Here is a 15,657-nt window from a genome sequence, read left to right as displayed (position 1 = left end):
TGCAGATGGGCTCACCCCCAGCTCCGCTGCAGATCCACACCCGCCCTGGCCACCTCCAGGGAATGTTGGCACCACAGGGAGCACAGCTTGGGGACACGAGGGTGGATGGTGCCCAGGGATGTGAGCATGGACAGTGCCCAGGGACACGAGGGTGGACAGTGCCCAGGGATGTGAGCATGGACAGTGCCCGGGGACATGGGGATGGATGAAGCCCAGGGACACAGGCTGGACAGTGCCCAGGGACCCGGGGCTGGATGGTGCCCGGGGACAGGAGGACGGACAGTGCCCAGAGACAGGAGGGTGGACAGTGCCCAGGGATGTGAGCATGGACAGTGCCCGGGGACCCGTGGCTGGATGGTGCCCAGGGACAGGAGGATGGCCAGCGCCCGCGGACCCGGGGCTGGATGGTGCCCAGCCCTCAGGCACGGCCGCCCCAGCGTCTGCACCACATTCAAAACCAGCCCCGAGGGAAAGTCCCCGGCGGGGAGGATTTACATGAGCAGGAAAGGGGCCGTGCACAGAGCAGCAGCTCTGCCGTTTTTAGGCACTGGGCCAGGGCAGTGGGAGCAGCCGCTGTTTCTGCAGAAGCAAAGCGTGGATGTTTCCCTGCCCCGGGCACTGAAATATGGCTGATGTGGGCACGAGGCTCTGGCTGCTCCCGGTGACCCTCGGGCTGCTGGCTCTGCTCACAGGTAGGCACCAAACGGGGTTTGCACGGAGCCAGGACAATGCCCCGGGCTGTATCCCCTGCTCGGGGGCTTGCCCCAGCTCTGCCTCTCGGGCCATTAATTTTAAGCTTTGTGCTGGTCTCTCCCAGCCCTGCTCTATGCTGGGAGGCTCCCGGGGAGCCCAGCAGGGCACGCAGGGCTCGGAGCCCAGTGCCTGCCCTGGGTCTGGGTTTTGCTTCCCTCGGGGTGCGTTCTGGGGCAGGCAGGTGGCTTTGGCCGAGCGGCTGCAGCGCCGGCGTGGCTGGGGCTGCAGGTGGCAGGAAAGAAGGGTTGTTGAGGTTTTTTTAACCATTTATTGCTCTCAGAGGCCTGGGGATGGGGCTGGCACATCGCTGAGGCCATGGCCAAGCCACATCTCTGCTCTGTGGGGTTCAGTGCCCACAAGCGGAGGAGAAATGGGAGGAAAAAGGCTTTTAGGGTGATTTGTGGGGTCTGTGTGAACATCCCTGCGCTGTTCCCCTTGGAGAAGCAGCAGCAAAACCCAGGACGTGGCTCCCATCCCCTTCCAGCTCCTCTTGCCTGGTGCAGGGACAGCCAAGAGAACCTGCAGAAGATCCCGCTCTCGGAGGGAAACGTGTGCCCACGGGACAAAGGGCATTTAAAGGGTTTCTGTAGTGGCCACACAAGTCCAGCATGGATTAGAGGCTGCAGGGTTTGAACTTGGCTCTCATGACGACTTCAGGGGAGGACGGGGGAAGTTCAGCCCACCTGTGGCTGCAGTGGAACTCCTGACTTGGAGGGGTGTGAGGGACCAGCCTGGTCCTCCTTTAGAAACACCAAGAGAACCTGGCTGGTGGCACTGCGGGTGACAGGGACACACACCCCATGCACAGCCAGGACAAAGGGCATCTCCCATCCTGGAAAAAAATGGAACGGGGCTGGAGGGGAGGATTTGCCTGCAGAGGTGTCAGTGCTGAAGGTGAACAGGGCAGCAGGGACCTGGAAGTGGCTCTGGGGAAATGAGAGGAGCCCCTGTCCAAGCCAGGAAGTCCCAGGGATCTGCAGGAGGGTGGCACAACCACAGGCTGGGGAATTGAACCTTTCTTCTTCTTCTTCTTCTTCTTTTTCTGTTCCTTCTTCTCCTCCTGGGGAGGGGGAGGTTTGCAGGGGAGGTTTGCAGGGGAGGTTTGGTGAATCTCCATCGAGAGGAGGGAGCTGGGCGCTCAAGCGGGGCAGTAAACAGGGCTGGGGCTTCCTGCCCAGCTGCAGCAAGAGGAACCAGGCCCAGGGGCACTGGAGCTGCAGGCAGGGCACCCGTGGGTGCTGGGGGGGTCCCCACCTCACCCCGCTTCCTGCAGTGCATGTCCCACAGCACCAACACACAGCCCTTGTCCCAGGGGGCTGCGTGGCCCCAGGATCTGTGAGCCCCTGGCCATTGCAGGGCTCCGAGCCCAGGAAATGCCAGCAGGGAAGGGTTTCTGGTTGGTTCGGAGAGTGGAAATGCAGAGCTGGGAGTATCTGGAACCTTCCCGAGAGGCGGCAGCCTCAGGGACATTATAGAGAGCAGGTTTCCCTGGGGTATCAACCAGGAAACAACCTGGAAAACTTTCAGGAGACAGGATGGAAACAGAAGGGTTTGTACCCAAATCTGCACTGCCCCAGGCCCTCTGAGCAGGGCTGCGTTGCTGCTCCTCAGAGCTCCGTCCGAGGTGGAGTGGGCACGAAGGGCCCAGGGCATGTCCATCCCCCTGGGGACACCCTCGTGGGCTCCTGGCCACAATCTCAGGGCCCTTCTCCTGTCTTGCAGGTGGGACCTCAGCAGAGAAGGACAACACCAGGAACAACACAGGTACCCTCAGATCTGCTGGGCTCTTCCCCTGCCTGTGTCCCCCAGGGTCCCTCCTGTCCCCTCACAGCCGCTGTCCCACCACCCACAGGCCCTGCCCCACACAGAGGCCATTCCCAGGCTGTGACATCCCCAACCCTGCACCTTCCTCTCCCTCTGCAAGGCTGGCTCTGTGTCTTTCCTGAGCACCAACAGGTTTTCCCTCTGCATGGGTCCCAAGCTGGGACCAGCACTGGGCTTGTGCCACAGCACTTGTGCCATTGTCCTTGTGCCACCCACAGTGCTCTAGGGGTGACCTCTGCAACCCAAACAGGCTCTCAAAGTCACCACCCTGGGACTAAAACATGGCCAAAAAAATACAAAATAGAGCAAAAGGCAAAAAAAAAAAAAAAAGTGGAAGCAAGAGAGAAACCAGCTGGGATTCCACCATCTGTAATTTTGGAGCTGGGATTAACTAAATGTGCCCAGAGAGGGGTGGAAGCAGGACAGAAGTACTGGAGCGAAGCTACTCCCACGGAAAATTGGAGTTTCCATTAAAAGCAGACTTCCACCAAAAGCCTCAGATTTTATAGAATCCTGGAATATCCTGATTGGAAGGGACCCCCGGGATCAGCCAGTCCCAGACTGGCCCTGCCCAGACACCCCAACAACCCCACCCTGGGCATCCCTGGCAGCGCTGTCCCAGCACTCCTGCAGCTCTGGCAGCCTCGGGGCTGGGACCATTTCCTGGGGAGCCTGGGATGAGGATAATTCACCAAAACCAAGCTGGATGCTCAAAAGCAGCATGGAAATGGGAAGCTCTTTGTTTGGGAGGTGCTGGGGGGGCTCTCATGGGGGTGGCCGCAGTGACAGCCCTGTCCCCTGCAGATGACAGGTGTCCCCCGGTGCACCAGAACCCGCGGTACGTGGCCATCAGGAAGAACATGCCCGTCCACTTCATCTGCTACTCCCAGGAGCCCCAGACCATGAAGTGGTACAAGACAGCAGAGGACAGGAATGACTTCTCTGTGCTGGATCAGAGCACGCCCAGCTACAGCATCGAGAGGACAAACAGCTCCATCAACCTCACCCTCTTCAGGGCCACCTACGAGGACAACGGGATCTACGTGTGTGACAGGAAGGACCTGGAGAAGAAGGAGGAGCTGCACTCATGTGGGACAGAGCTGCGGGTCATGGGTGAGCGGCAGCTCCCCGTCCTCCTGCGCGCCAGGAGATGCTTTTTCTCCTCCTCTCCCATTTTCCCCTCCATATGAACCCCATATGGTGCTCCCACACCCCCTCCCCTCCCTGTGCTGGTGGGACCCTCTCAGACCCAGCTGTGGGTGCTCCATGGCACTACAGAGGTTCTGTTCCTCACTGCTGGCCCCAAGGAGCAGGAGAACCTCCCTGGGTCTGCCCTGGCATGTCCATCCTGCAAAAAACACCCCCCAGGGACATGTTCTTCCAACAAATCCGGTTTATCCTGCTCCTGGTGACTGCTGGGTGCTGTCCAAGGTGTCCCACCCCAGAGCTGATCCCTGATGCCAATCCTGGGGGCAGCTGCAGGGCTCTGGTCTCTCCCAGTGCAGAGGACAGGTCACCCTGGTCCCCAGATCGCCCCTTGGTGACACACTCTGGCCGTGGCGAGCTCGTCCCTCTCCCTGCAGCCTGGCATAGAGGTGACACCTGGGCTCTCCCTGTGCTGTCGCTGCCAGGTACCAGCAGCATCAAGCAGGTCCAGAACAGGAACACGCTGAAAGACGCCATCATCATCATCCAGTCCATCCTGCTCATCATCTTCATCAGCATCCCCATCCTCATCTTCCTAGATAAGGTCAGTGGCAGTGCCTGCAGCAGAGGGGATGTCCCCAGATGCGCTCAGCAGTGTCCCACAGTGCATCCCAGGCACGCCAGTCCTGGGCATGGGATGGGGTTGGGGTTGTGGGTGGGAACGTGCATGTCTGAAGTGGGGAAAAAACCATCTCAGACGCTGTGTGGGACTCCATGGATTTGCCTGTGGAAGCAGTGGGACCTGGCCTGGAGGACCAAGGCTGGGGACAGGGGATCCTGGTGGGCGCTGACACCAACCTGTGACTGTCCTCTCTGTAGGGTGAAGAGAAGAAAAGCCCGGAGGAGGACCACACCTATGAGGTAATTAATGACAGGAGGACCTCCCTAATGTCACCGCAAGCCTTGACACAGGGGTGGTGCCCTTGCTGGGTGTCTGCTGGGGCCCCCTCCTTGGGAGGAGGATCTGGGCACCTTCCTCCCGAGTTACCCATCAGCTGTGACGAGCTGCCCCAAGGAGCACCCCGTGCACATCCAACATCCAAGCTCTCCATCCCCTCTCCCTGTCAGAAGCTGCTCCAGCCTCAGGGGGAACAGCCTGGGAGGGTCCCCAGCTGGGTGTCCCAAGGGATGTGCTGTGGCTGGAGCCTCCTCCCGTGTCTCACCCTCCTTGTGGTTGCTGCAGGGGCTGGAGGTGGAGCAGATGGCCACCTACGAGGACATCACTCCTTTCCGGGACGTGAAGGCCAAGTGGACAGTGGGGGAGCACCCAGGTGAAGAGTGAGGGGTCCTGCGCCCTCTGCCAGGCCCTGCCAGCACCCTGCCAGCCCCCGTGGGGACGGATCCCCCGGAGCACGGCTCTGCCTGGATCCCGGGCTGCTGTCCCAGGCTGCCAACACCTGCACAGCCCAGCTCAGGGCTAGGACCCTGCTGCCCTGGGGCGCTCACGTGTCCGGGCTGTGTACCCGAGGCTGCCCCGCCCCGGCTGTCGCTGTCCCTGCCCCGCTGACCAACCCCTAAACCTCTGTAGCAATTAGGAGCCACCTGTGATCCCCCCAGTAGCGAGCTGGTCCCACAGCCTGGGCAGCCCCACGCCCAGCACTGAGCTCCAGCCTGGTCAATGCCAGGGAAGGACTGGGAATGAGGGGTCTCCTCCAAGCCCACCACCCCGGGAAGGACAGGACCAGGCACTGCAAGGACGCTGCCAGCAGCACCGTGTGGGTGTTGTGAGAAGCGGATTTGGGGCCACTCTTCAGCTGTCAAAGCCATGGATGTGTCCACAGGCCCAGCTGGCAGAGGTGGAGGTGGAGGATCCTCCAAAAGCACCTCTTTTTCTCCAAAGACTACGGAAAAGCTGGGGAGAAAGGTCTCGCCCAAAGGCTTGCTGCTCCCCAGGCAAGAGCTGGCCCCTGTCACAAGGTCACCCCATGGTGAGGGACACTGTGGCCTCAGAACATCGGGGAAAGTTGGAAATTGTGGGACACAAACCTCCAACTGCTTTCGAAGCCCTAATAAAGGTAATGGGTAAATCCTCATCCTGCTCCATCCTGCCGTGCCCCTTCCAGGGGTGTCCCATAACCCTGGTGCTGATTTTTTGGGAATGACGAGCGGCTTTTAGAGGGTCCAGCTCAGCTAGAAACCAAACTTCACCCCTTCAAACTTCCCCCTGAGGGCGGGCAGGGATGGAAAACCAAGAGCAGACATGAGGCTCCTGAGGGGGACCTCCACAGTCCCAAAACATCAGCTTGGGATGAGACAATCACCAGGATCCAAAGCAGGAGAATGAGGCCCAGGGCCAGCAGCTCCACTCTCAGCTACATCTGGTCTCGAAGGAGAAGCTCAAAAACATCTGGAGACTGGGTTTGTAATTAAATTATCTTGGTGTGGCAGCAGCAGCTGAGGGTGGTGGGCTCGGGGCCAGCTGGGCACCCAAACCAGGGCTGGGGGGGCACAGTGGGGTTGGGGGCTTGGCTGGACAAGGGTGACAAGGGCATTGTGGCTAAACTGTCCCCTCTCAGAGAGCCCAAGGCTTCTGTGCCCTGATGGTTCATGACATTTTGGGCTCCAAGCAGCTCCTGCAACTGCTCTGCCCCACAAAAACAGCCAGAGAAGGGTAAAATTCCAAGCAAAAAGGGCTTTTCAGAAGTAACAGGATGGTTCTTGTTTACCTTGGTGGAAAACTGGGATTCAGTTTAAACTGCACAAAACCAGCATTTTAAAATTGATTTTTACTAGTTCAATAAAACTACCCCAAATTAGTTCTGCCACATATATATATAAGTAATTCAGGCATATTTTACTTATAAAATTGGTTAATTAAAAAAAGGAGCATTCACACAGAGAGAAAAGAACTGGCTGTTCCTGGTTTCCACGTTTGCCAAGATTTTAAGACTAGCAGAGCTCATCCCTGCATTCCTTGTTTTCAGTTTCCAAATGGAAGAGGGAAGTTTTTTCTGGCCTTCCCAGCTCCCAACAGACTCCTCAGATCTGTGTAAACAGCTCACTTAAGTGACTGAACAGAATGATACAAAAAATAGAGAAAATTTGCTGTTTGCACCTGGTGAGGAACCCCTGGTGTCAAAAGCAGTTTTGGTGAACCCAGTCCTGCTTTGCTGCTCCCTCAGCCCAGGGCTTTGGCTTCCTTTAAAATGCCAGAAGTAAATAAATATTTCTGTAGTGTTGTTGGTTTATTTGAAATGCTTGGAGTAGTTTCTAAGGAGCCTGGAGATGGGGTTTGGTCTCATTCTATACTGAGAGTGGCCTGTGTTTAAAACACATTTAATGTAAATAAATATACCAGGATTTACAGTCCAGGCTCTGTATTTTGTCCTGATTCCTGTCACAGAATCATGGGATTACTCAGGTTGGAAAAGCCCTCCAAGATCATTGTGTCCCCCATCACTGCCGAGGCCACCACTGACCCCTGTCCCCAGGTGCCACATCCACAGGGCTTTTAAATCCCCCCGGGGATGGGGACTCCACCCCTGCCCTGGGCAGCTGTGCCAGGGCTGGACACCCTTTCAGGGAAGGAATTTTCCCTCATATCCAACCCAAACCTCCCCTGGCCCAGCTGCTTCCTCTTGTTCTTGGGAGAAGAGATCGGCCCCCCCCCCCCCCCCCCCCCCCCCCCCCGGCTGCACCCTCCTTGCAGGGAATTGTAGGGAGGGAAAATCCCTGTTTCCCATTGGGGTGCTCAGGCAGGGTTACAGTCCTGGGGAACTGAACCTGGCGGTTCAGCCTCATCTTTCCACATGAGTTCAGTGAAACCCGGCAGTTCCAGCTCCGGTAAATAACCCCCGTAAAGCTGAAATGGAATTTCCCCTCGGAGCAGTGAGTTAGGAGAGATAACCCCCAACACCCTGAACCCTCTGCAGAGCCGGGCTGTGGGCCAGCAGCAGCTCCTCGGTCGGGACTCCCCCCGGCTGGGGATCACCAGGATGCCGGGAGCGCACGGTGCCTCCAGGAAAAGCTGTTTCTCTTGTTTAAATGCAAGGGAAAGGTGGGTGGACACGGGACCATCCTGAAGAGAACTGAAGTTTTTTTTCCTCTTCCAAGGAATGCGGAAATCACGGCGTGTGACGCTGCTTTAGATGGGATGCTCTGGGTTGGAAATGCAGGAATTGGAGAGCCAGAAGATGGCCCGGCTGAGGTTTGAGAGCCGCTTATGCAACCGCGGCTGTGCCCGCGGCTGTGCCCGCCCGGCGCTCATCACGCGCTGCCCGCGCCGCTTCTGCCTCACTGACTGCCCAGACAGCGCCGGGGACAAACCCAGCCTCGGGGAGCCCGGCCCGGATCAGCCCGGCCCCTCCGTGCTGGCTGCGGCACAAATTATGTGGATTTAGCACCGCTGTCACCGCCGGAGCTGCGCAGGACACGCAGGAGCTGCGGTGACACAGCACCGCCACCCAGGGCTGGGCTGCGAGCTGCGGCTCGGCTCGTCCCTCACCAGTGCTGGCAGATCTAAACACGACCTGGAGTAGAAAACACAAAAACACGCCCAGATGTTGCCGCTCCGGGGTGACGGGACACCTGATAGCGGCAGGACCCGCTGTTCCCTCTGCTGCCGGCACTGACATTTCCCTGTGACACCACCGCGTCTCCAGCAGCAACACCCGGGGGCTTCTCGGAACAGCCCCGCTCTCCCTCATGTTTATGGAGCAGCTCTCCACCCTCGGCTCCAGCAGCTCCAGCCGTTCCGGGGGTGATGCTGCTGCTTGGAAACCGGAGCCACACACAGCAAACGCGGGGCCTGGGGGAGCCAAATGACCTCCCGACACGGGACAGTCCCTGAACACCAGACAAAGGCCAAAGCAGTGGCGGGGGGAGGGGGGGCTTTATGGGGAGCAAAAGTCCTTTAAGTACTCCCTAGAGCCGCCCATCCCAGGTTCTGTCTTGTTTTTCTCAAAAGCAGGGATGGATGGGCTGTGTCCTCTCTCATCCAAGGTCAGCTTGGCCGGGGCTGGGAGCAGCCTGGGACAGTGGGAGGTGTCCCTGCCCATGGCAGGGGTGGCACTGGGTGGGCTTTAAGGTCCTTTCCAACCCAAACCACTCCGTGATTCTCTGATTCTCTTCCCCATGTCCTCTTCCCCATCCTTCCTATCTCCTTTCCACACCATCCCCCTCCTTAATCCCATGGTATTTCACGTTTGCATCTCAGGCAGCAGCAGGAAGATGCTCGTGACCAGGTTTTCCCACAGCCTTGTCGAGCTGAGGATCAGAGAAAGCTCCCTGAGCTCTGGATTTGCACTGGGCAGGTTGGAATCCAAACCAGCCCCAGGGCAGGAGCTCCTTGTCACACCTGTGACAAACCAGCTCCCCTAAAGTGTTTGCTGAACTTCTGACATTTTGGGAGAAATTGGAAGCAATTCCTTGGCAGAAAGGGGATTCATCTGACAACATCCAGCCAGCTCTATCCCCATGAACAACAGAGAGTAAAACATCACAGAATTATGGAATCCTTTAGGTTAGAAAAGGTTTCTGAGATCATCAGTCCAACCATTCCCAGCACTGCCGAGGCCACCACTGCCCCATGTCCCCACGTGCCACATCCACACAGCTTTTAAATCCCTTCAGGGATGGGGACTCCACCACTGCCCTGGGCAGCTGTGCCAGGGCTGGACACCCTTTCAGGAAGAACTTCTCCTTAATATCCAACCCAAACCTCTCCTGGTGCCACTTGCCACTTGCTTTGAGCCAGAAATGTCCCGAGCTGGCCGGTCAGCCCCGTGAACTGCGGGCCAAGGCTGAAGAGCCAGGCAGCAACATCAGGAGGACACAACCAATTCCACCATGATCTGATCTGGGATGGGTCTTGCCGTGATGAGGAAACTTTTAATTGCAATAAACAGGAGAATATGGCGAAATCACGGAGCACTGGTCTCAGCCCGAGGCAAACAAAGCTCCCCAAGCTGCACATCTGTGAAAGTGCCTGTGATGAGGTAGCACCGCCGTGAGCACTTGTGCATTTATGCAGGGGGAAAGTGCAGAGCTGTTGTTGTGAGCATGGACACACAGATCCATTTTAAACAGATCCATTTTAAACAGACCCCCTGCTATATAAGGGGGGCTCCACAGTTTCCTTCACCAGGTGAAAGGAGGAAACATTCACAACCAAGCCACACCTGAGCAACTCACCAGCAGAAATGGCTCCAGGTATTTTTTATTTCCGTTTTAAGGGATTCCCAGTGCTGGGTGTGTAGGGTGACAGGAGATGATGATGACGGGCTGGTTCTGTGGTGGGCTGCACACACTCCTTGCCATCCCTAAATTAAAATATGGCAACTTCTAAATCCATGAAAAAGAAAACATTTCCCTCCAGTGTGACTTTAATCCATGAATTAATCTTTAACCTAAAGTGGGTAAGGAGAGTGTGAAGAGCTTGAAGATCAAGCCCCAGTTATAATAGTTATTATTACAAATAATTGTATTATTATAAATATTGGCAGGGATATTAAAACTCATATTCCAAGCTTCAGACAGGGATGAGGATGATGTCTAACGCTTATGTCCAAGTCCTACAGGCTCCGGGGCATTCCCCCTTCTAAGGCTCTTTGTTTGAGATGAGCTTTGTGGTCTGTGTGAGCGCAGGAGGCACCTGTGTTGGATGTCACGGGCTGAAAACCTTGAGGCTTGACCAAGATCCCCAAATCCTAAAGGTGTGGCCCAGGGATCAAAAGCAGCTGGTCACAGGACAGGTGATGCCACCAGCTCTTGTCCCAGAGAGGGCAGGGACAAGGCCTAGGGGAAAACATGAATGTGTCAGGGAAAACCACAGGGACACCCCTTGGTTTTCACAGAGCAACCACAATTCCAGCCAGGAAGACGTTGCTGGTCACACTGGGAGCAGCCCCAGCCCCGAGGGCAGGTCCAGTGAAAGGGTCTCCCTCGATTTTGGGGAGGGCGGAGCTCACCCATAGTGTCCAACAGGGCACCAGGGAAGGTGAGCATGGATCCAGCATGGGCAGAACAGGCTGGGAATGAATCCCCAGGTGCCACCTTGTCCTCAGAACAGTCCCCAGGGACTCCCAACACCTTCCTCTCCACTTTGCAGGGTCCTGGCTCTCTCCTCTGGCCATTGCCGTGATCACCCTGGGCCTGCAGTGGCCACAGCCAGCTGCCACCTTCCCGGCCATGCCCCTCTCCAGCCTGTTTGCCAACGCTGTGCTGAGGGCTCAGCACCTTCACCTCCTGGCTGCCGAGACCTACAAGGAGTTTGTGAGTGCTGTGGCCTCAGGCCACCTCCTCTGTTTGCCTGATGGCTCCAGGACTGTGGAATCCCAGAGAATTCCCAGCTGTTGGTGTCTTTGCCACCTCTCAGGGAGGAGAAAGAATCTTAACAGGATAGGGCAGGTTGTGTCCCAGCAGCCTGGACACTGTCACCTCTCTGTCCCCCCTCTGACTCCTCCTTGGGGCCATTCCCACCTGCGTCCAGACCCTGCACAGGAGCAGCTGGGAGGTGGCACAGATATTTTGCAGGACTTCCCTGTGTTGGTCACCTCTGTCCCTGGGAGGGTCTGAGAGCTTAAAGCCACCAAGTGTCTGCTGCTGCCCAGGAGCTGGCACGGGCTGTCCCTTTGGCACGGGCTGTCCCTGGGGATCATCTCCTTCTTGGGAGAGCCTGTCCCAGGTGTGTTCTGTGCCCAGCACCTTGCCCTGGGCAGAGGGAGACCTTCAGGGCAGCTGTTGTGCCAACACACAAACTCCTGTTTCCCAGCTCTCCACCCTGGCCAGAGGCACCTCCTGTCTCCCATTTATTCCTTGCTAAGAGGAATGGTGCAGGAATTCAGCTTGGGAATTCTCTGTGCTCTTCTCCAGTCCATGGGCAGCAGACCTGAGTGTATCTGGGATGTCTCCACAGGAACGCAGCTACATCCCAGAGGACCAAAGGCACACCAACAAAAACTCCCAGGTAGCCTATTGCTACTCGGAAACCATCCCTGCTCCCACAGGGAAGGAGGATGCCCAGCAGAAATCGGTGAGTTCTGACCTGGGGCAGGCACAGTCCTGTTTGAAGAGTCCCTACTGCAGGATCAGAGGGCTTCCACCTGTGAGACCTTCAGTGTTTCTGCCCTCCTCTCTCTTCTTTGCTATTTAAGCCCTGCAGACTCCTCTGGGCTATGCCACAGATCATATTTCCAGCTGCAGGATGGGAACACTGCTGTCTGCACAGGACATGGGGCTGGGGGTGCCCTCAGCCTGCAAACCGAAGCTGCAGGAGCAGTGTCCCCCTCTGGGTCACTCCGGGCTGCTCCAGAAGGAGCAGGACACTTGACCAAACACCACACCTACTCACCTTTGACCCCTTCCTGCCTCAATTTCAGGACATGGAGCTTCTCCGGTTTTCCCTGGTTCTCATCCAGTCCTGGCTGACCCCGGTGCAGTACCTGAGCAAGGTGTTCACAAACAACCTGGTTTTTGGCACCTCAGACAGGGTGTATGAAAAGCTAAAGGACCTGGAAGAAGGGATCCAAGCTCTGATGAGGGTAAGTCCCAGCATGACTGTGGAATAACAGAGATCTCCCAGGCACGGGGCACCCTCAGGGATCCACAGACCATGAGAAATCTCCCTGCCTTCCACAGGGCATCCTTTGGACCTGGCTTCCCTTTAGATAACAAGATCATGACCCCCCAGTGCACAGGTCCCATCACTGGGGAGGGCAGGACACAGGACAGGTGTCACCAGCACTGCCACAGCCCCTCAGGGAGCAGAACCCACCAGGAATCACAACCTTACCAATCCAAAATCTTTCCAAACCCAGCACCAAAGAATTCCCAGTTGCTGGAATCCACCAGACAAGCAGCAGCTCAATATTTGTTTCATCTCCAGGCAAAGTACTTTGAAACAGGGCAAATTTTGCAAGGTTTGCAACCTCACAACATTTTACAAACATTTTTGTGCAGGGAAGGACTTGCTCTGATGTTTCCCCCTTCCATTAATACAACACCCAGGGAGCTGAGGGCTGGAGGGCGATCTCTCTAAGGAAGATCTTGTCAGAGAATCCCAGAATGGATTGGGTGGGAAGGGACCTTAAAGCCCACCCAGTGCCACCCCTGCCATGGGCAGGGACACCTCCCACTGTCCCAGGCTGCTCCAAGCCCCATCCAGCCTGGCCTGGGACACTGCCAGGGATCCAGGGGCAGCCACAGCTGCTCTGGGCACCCTGTGCCAGGGCCTCCCCACCCTCACAGGGGGGAATTTCTTCCTGAGGCTTAACCTGAATCTCCCCTTCTTTAGTTTAAAACCATTCCCCCTTGTCTTGCCACAATCTGCCCATGTAAAAAGTCACTCTCCCTCTCCTCTATAAGCCCTTTTAAGGTCTTCTTAATTTTGCGTTTGTTGTTTTAAATTAAGTTGCCCATTATCTGCCAGGACACCCTTCAGTTATGCTTATTCTGTAAGTTTATCTGCCAGCATCACCCTGAAGCTGAACTGTGAGAAATGAGCCTGGACAGTATTTGTATCATCACCTAGCAGTTCAGTAACCCTGCAAGTGAGGCCCTGTGAGCAAACACAGACCTTCTGTGCTGGAGAAAGCACCAAAGGAGTCAGGACCACTGCAGATTTTGCTCTCCATTCCATGTGTGCTTGGGCACTGGGAAGCCACACGCAGAAACGACACAGATCTTCCTATTTCACCCATTTATGACACTTTTTACTCCACCAAAACCATTCTGTTGCTGAGCACAGCAGGGCAAGAGGCTGATTCAAGTTCTCCAGATGGAGATGTGGGGCTGGCTCAGAGCTTTGGGAAAGTCGGGGAAGAGAGAATTATTTGTGCACTTGCCCATCTCCTTGGCTGGAGGGGCTGCACAGACACCCTGCGATCTTGCCTTTATTCTAATCCCCCCCGGACACTCCTCCCTCCCCGCAGCCCCGCGTGTGTCCCTGGCACACCCAGCGCAGCATCACCCGCGGCACCCCCTCCACCTGTGCCTCCAAAACCACCCCTGAAATCCCATTCAAGAGCGGCGGGGAATCCCCCTGACCTCTCCCAGAGCTCGGCGGGAGGTTTATCCCTGGGAGCTGCCCCTGCCCGGGCCCGCCTCTCACGGAATGTCCTCGTTGTCCCGCAGGAGCTGGAGGAGCAGGGCCCGCGGGGCGCGCAGGTGCTCAGACCCACCTACGAGAAATTCGAGCTCCACCTGCGCGGCGAGGACGCGCTGCTCAAGAACTACGGGCTGCTGGCGTGCTTCAAAAAGGACCTGCACAAGGTGGAGACCTACCTGAAGGTGATGAGGTGCCGGCGCTACGGGGAGGGGAACTGCGCCCTCTGAGCCCGCCCCGCTCCGGCGAGAGGAAACTGGAGAATAAAACCCGCTACTGCCCACACGAGTCTGGCTTTTGGGGGAGACGGGATGTTCGAGGGGGTGGGAGGAGTGAGGTGCCGCCAGGGTATGGGGGGATTTGGGGCTGGGGGTGGATTTGAGGCTGGGGGCTGAGGATTTGGGACCGGGGGATGAGGATTCGGGGCACGGGGAGGGGGATTTGGGGCTGGAGGGTGAGGGTTTGGGGCTGGGAGGTGTATTTGGGGCTGGGGAGGGGGGATTTGGGTCTGAGAATTTGATTGAATTTGAAGCTGTGAGGAATTTGGGGTGGATTAGGGGCTGGGCAGAGGATTTGGGCCCGGGGGATGAGGATTTGGGGCTGGGAGGTTGGATTTGGGGATAGAGTTGGGGCTATGGGGTGGATGGGGGGGGCACAATTGGGGCTGAGGGGAGTGGATTTGCAGCTTTGGGGGGGATTTGGGGGTAGATTTGGGACTGGGTGGTGGATTTGGAACTGGAGGATGAGGGTTTGGGGCTGTGAGGGTGGATTTGCGGCTGGGGGGGATTTGGGAATGGATTTGGGGCTGGAAAGCAGATTTGGGGCTGGAAGGATGAATTATGGCTTGGATTTAAGGCTGGGGCAGAGTTGGGACTGAAGGGAGTGAATTTGTGGCTTGGGAGGGATTTTGGGGTAGATTTGGGACTGGGTGGCAGATTTGGGGCTGGGAAAGGGGATTTGGGGTCTGAGGAGGGTGGATCTGGAGCTGGGAGGTGAATTTGGAAGGAGCTGAGTCCAAGATGGTCTTTCTTGGTTGGTGGTGCTCACGAGGTGGGTGCTGGGGCCAGCCTTGGCACGAGCCAGCCTTGAGCAGAGGATTTTCCTGTCACTGAGTTTAGGAACACCACAGCTTCCCTGGGCAGTTTTGTGCCCAGAGCCTGCTCGCCTGAGCAGGTACAGGCACTTCTCAACACAAACCTCATGGCAAGGGGGGAAAAGCTGACAGCAAGGGAAGCCCTGGCCTGGCAGGGTCCTGTTTTGTTATTAAAGGAGCTGAAATGAGGGCACAGAGAGGCATCCCCAAATCCCCTCAGTTGTTGTAGCTCAGTCCCAGAGCTCAGCTCCATCACTGCTTGCTCTCGCAGTGTCATTTACTGAGACCCTGAGGTGCTTCCATCTGTCCCACAAAATGGAGGGGTTGCATTTTCTTGTCTGCTTGGAAGGAGCCAAGTCCAGGGTGGCCTTGGCTTCTCTGGAGCTGGTCCTGCCGTGAGCCAGCCCTGGGCACTGCCCAGGCTCCCCAGGGAATGGTGCCGGCCCCGAGGCTGCCAGAGCTGCAGGAGCGCTGGGACAGCGCTGCCAGGGATGCCCAGGGTGGGGTTGTTGGGGTGTCTGTGCAGGGCCAGGCTGGGACTGGCTGATCCCGGGGGTCCCTCCCAGCTCAGGATATTCCGTGGTTCTGACTCCTCCTGCAGTTTGCCTGGAGCAGTGTCTGCCCAGCCCTGTGACCCCCCCCCCACCCCGTTCCCTGTGGTGACACTGAGTCACCTGCTGCCCATGGGCACAAGTGGCCCTTCCTGGAGAGCAGCAGCAAAACTGGAGCATTTTGGGGT

At 57.2% G+C, this 15,657-nt stretch overlaps 2 protein-coding genes across 2 annotated transcripts; both read left to right on the top strand.

Moving 5' to 3' along the window:
* Positions 1 to 516: 516 nt before the first annotated feature.
* CD79B (CD79b molecule) lies at positions 517 to 7,092 on the top strand. Its single transcript, XM_032091706.1, has 6 exons — positions 517 to 692; positions 2,476 to 2,517; positions 3,382 to 3,690; positions 4,209 to 4,327; positions 4,603 to 4,644; positions 4,967 to 7,092. The coding sequence occupies exons 1-6, from the start codon at positions 626 to 628 to the stop codon at positions 5,063 to 5,065; spliced, it is 678 nt and encodes a 225-aa protein (XP_031947597.1). The 5' UTR covers positions 517 to 625; the 3' UTR covers positions 5,066 to 7,092.
* A 2,734-nt stretch (positions 7,093 to 9,826) lies between these two features.
* On the top strand, positions 9,827 to 14,108 carry LOC116435408 (somatotropin-like). Its single transcript, XM_032091733.1, has 5 exons — positions 9,827 to 9,933; positions 10,832 to 10,995; positions 11,639 to 11,755; positions 12,102 to 12,263; positions 13,855 to 14,108. The coding sequence occupies exons 1-5, from the start codon at positions 9,924 to 9,926 to the stop codon at positions 14,053 to 14,055; spliced, it is 654 nt and encodes a 217-aa protein (XP_031947624.1). The 5' UTR covers positions 9,827 to 9,923; the 3' UTR covers positions 14,056 to 14,108.
* The last annotated feature ends 1,549 nt before the right edge of the window (positions 14,109 to 15,657 follow it).

The sequence above is a fragment of the Corvus moneduloides genome, chromosome 26, assembly GCF_009650955.1.
Source record: "Corvus moneduloides isolate bCorMon1 chromosome 26, bCorMon1.pri, whole genome shotgun sequence".
Classification (NCBI taxonomy): Eukaryota; Metazoa; Chordata; class Aves; order Passeriformes; family Corvidae; genus Corvus; species Corvus moneduloides.
Note: the sequence above shows the minus strand (reverse complement) of the source record. Positions and strands in the feature narration are given on the sequence as shown.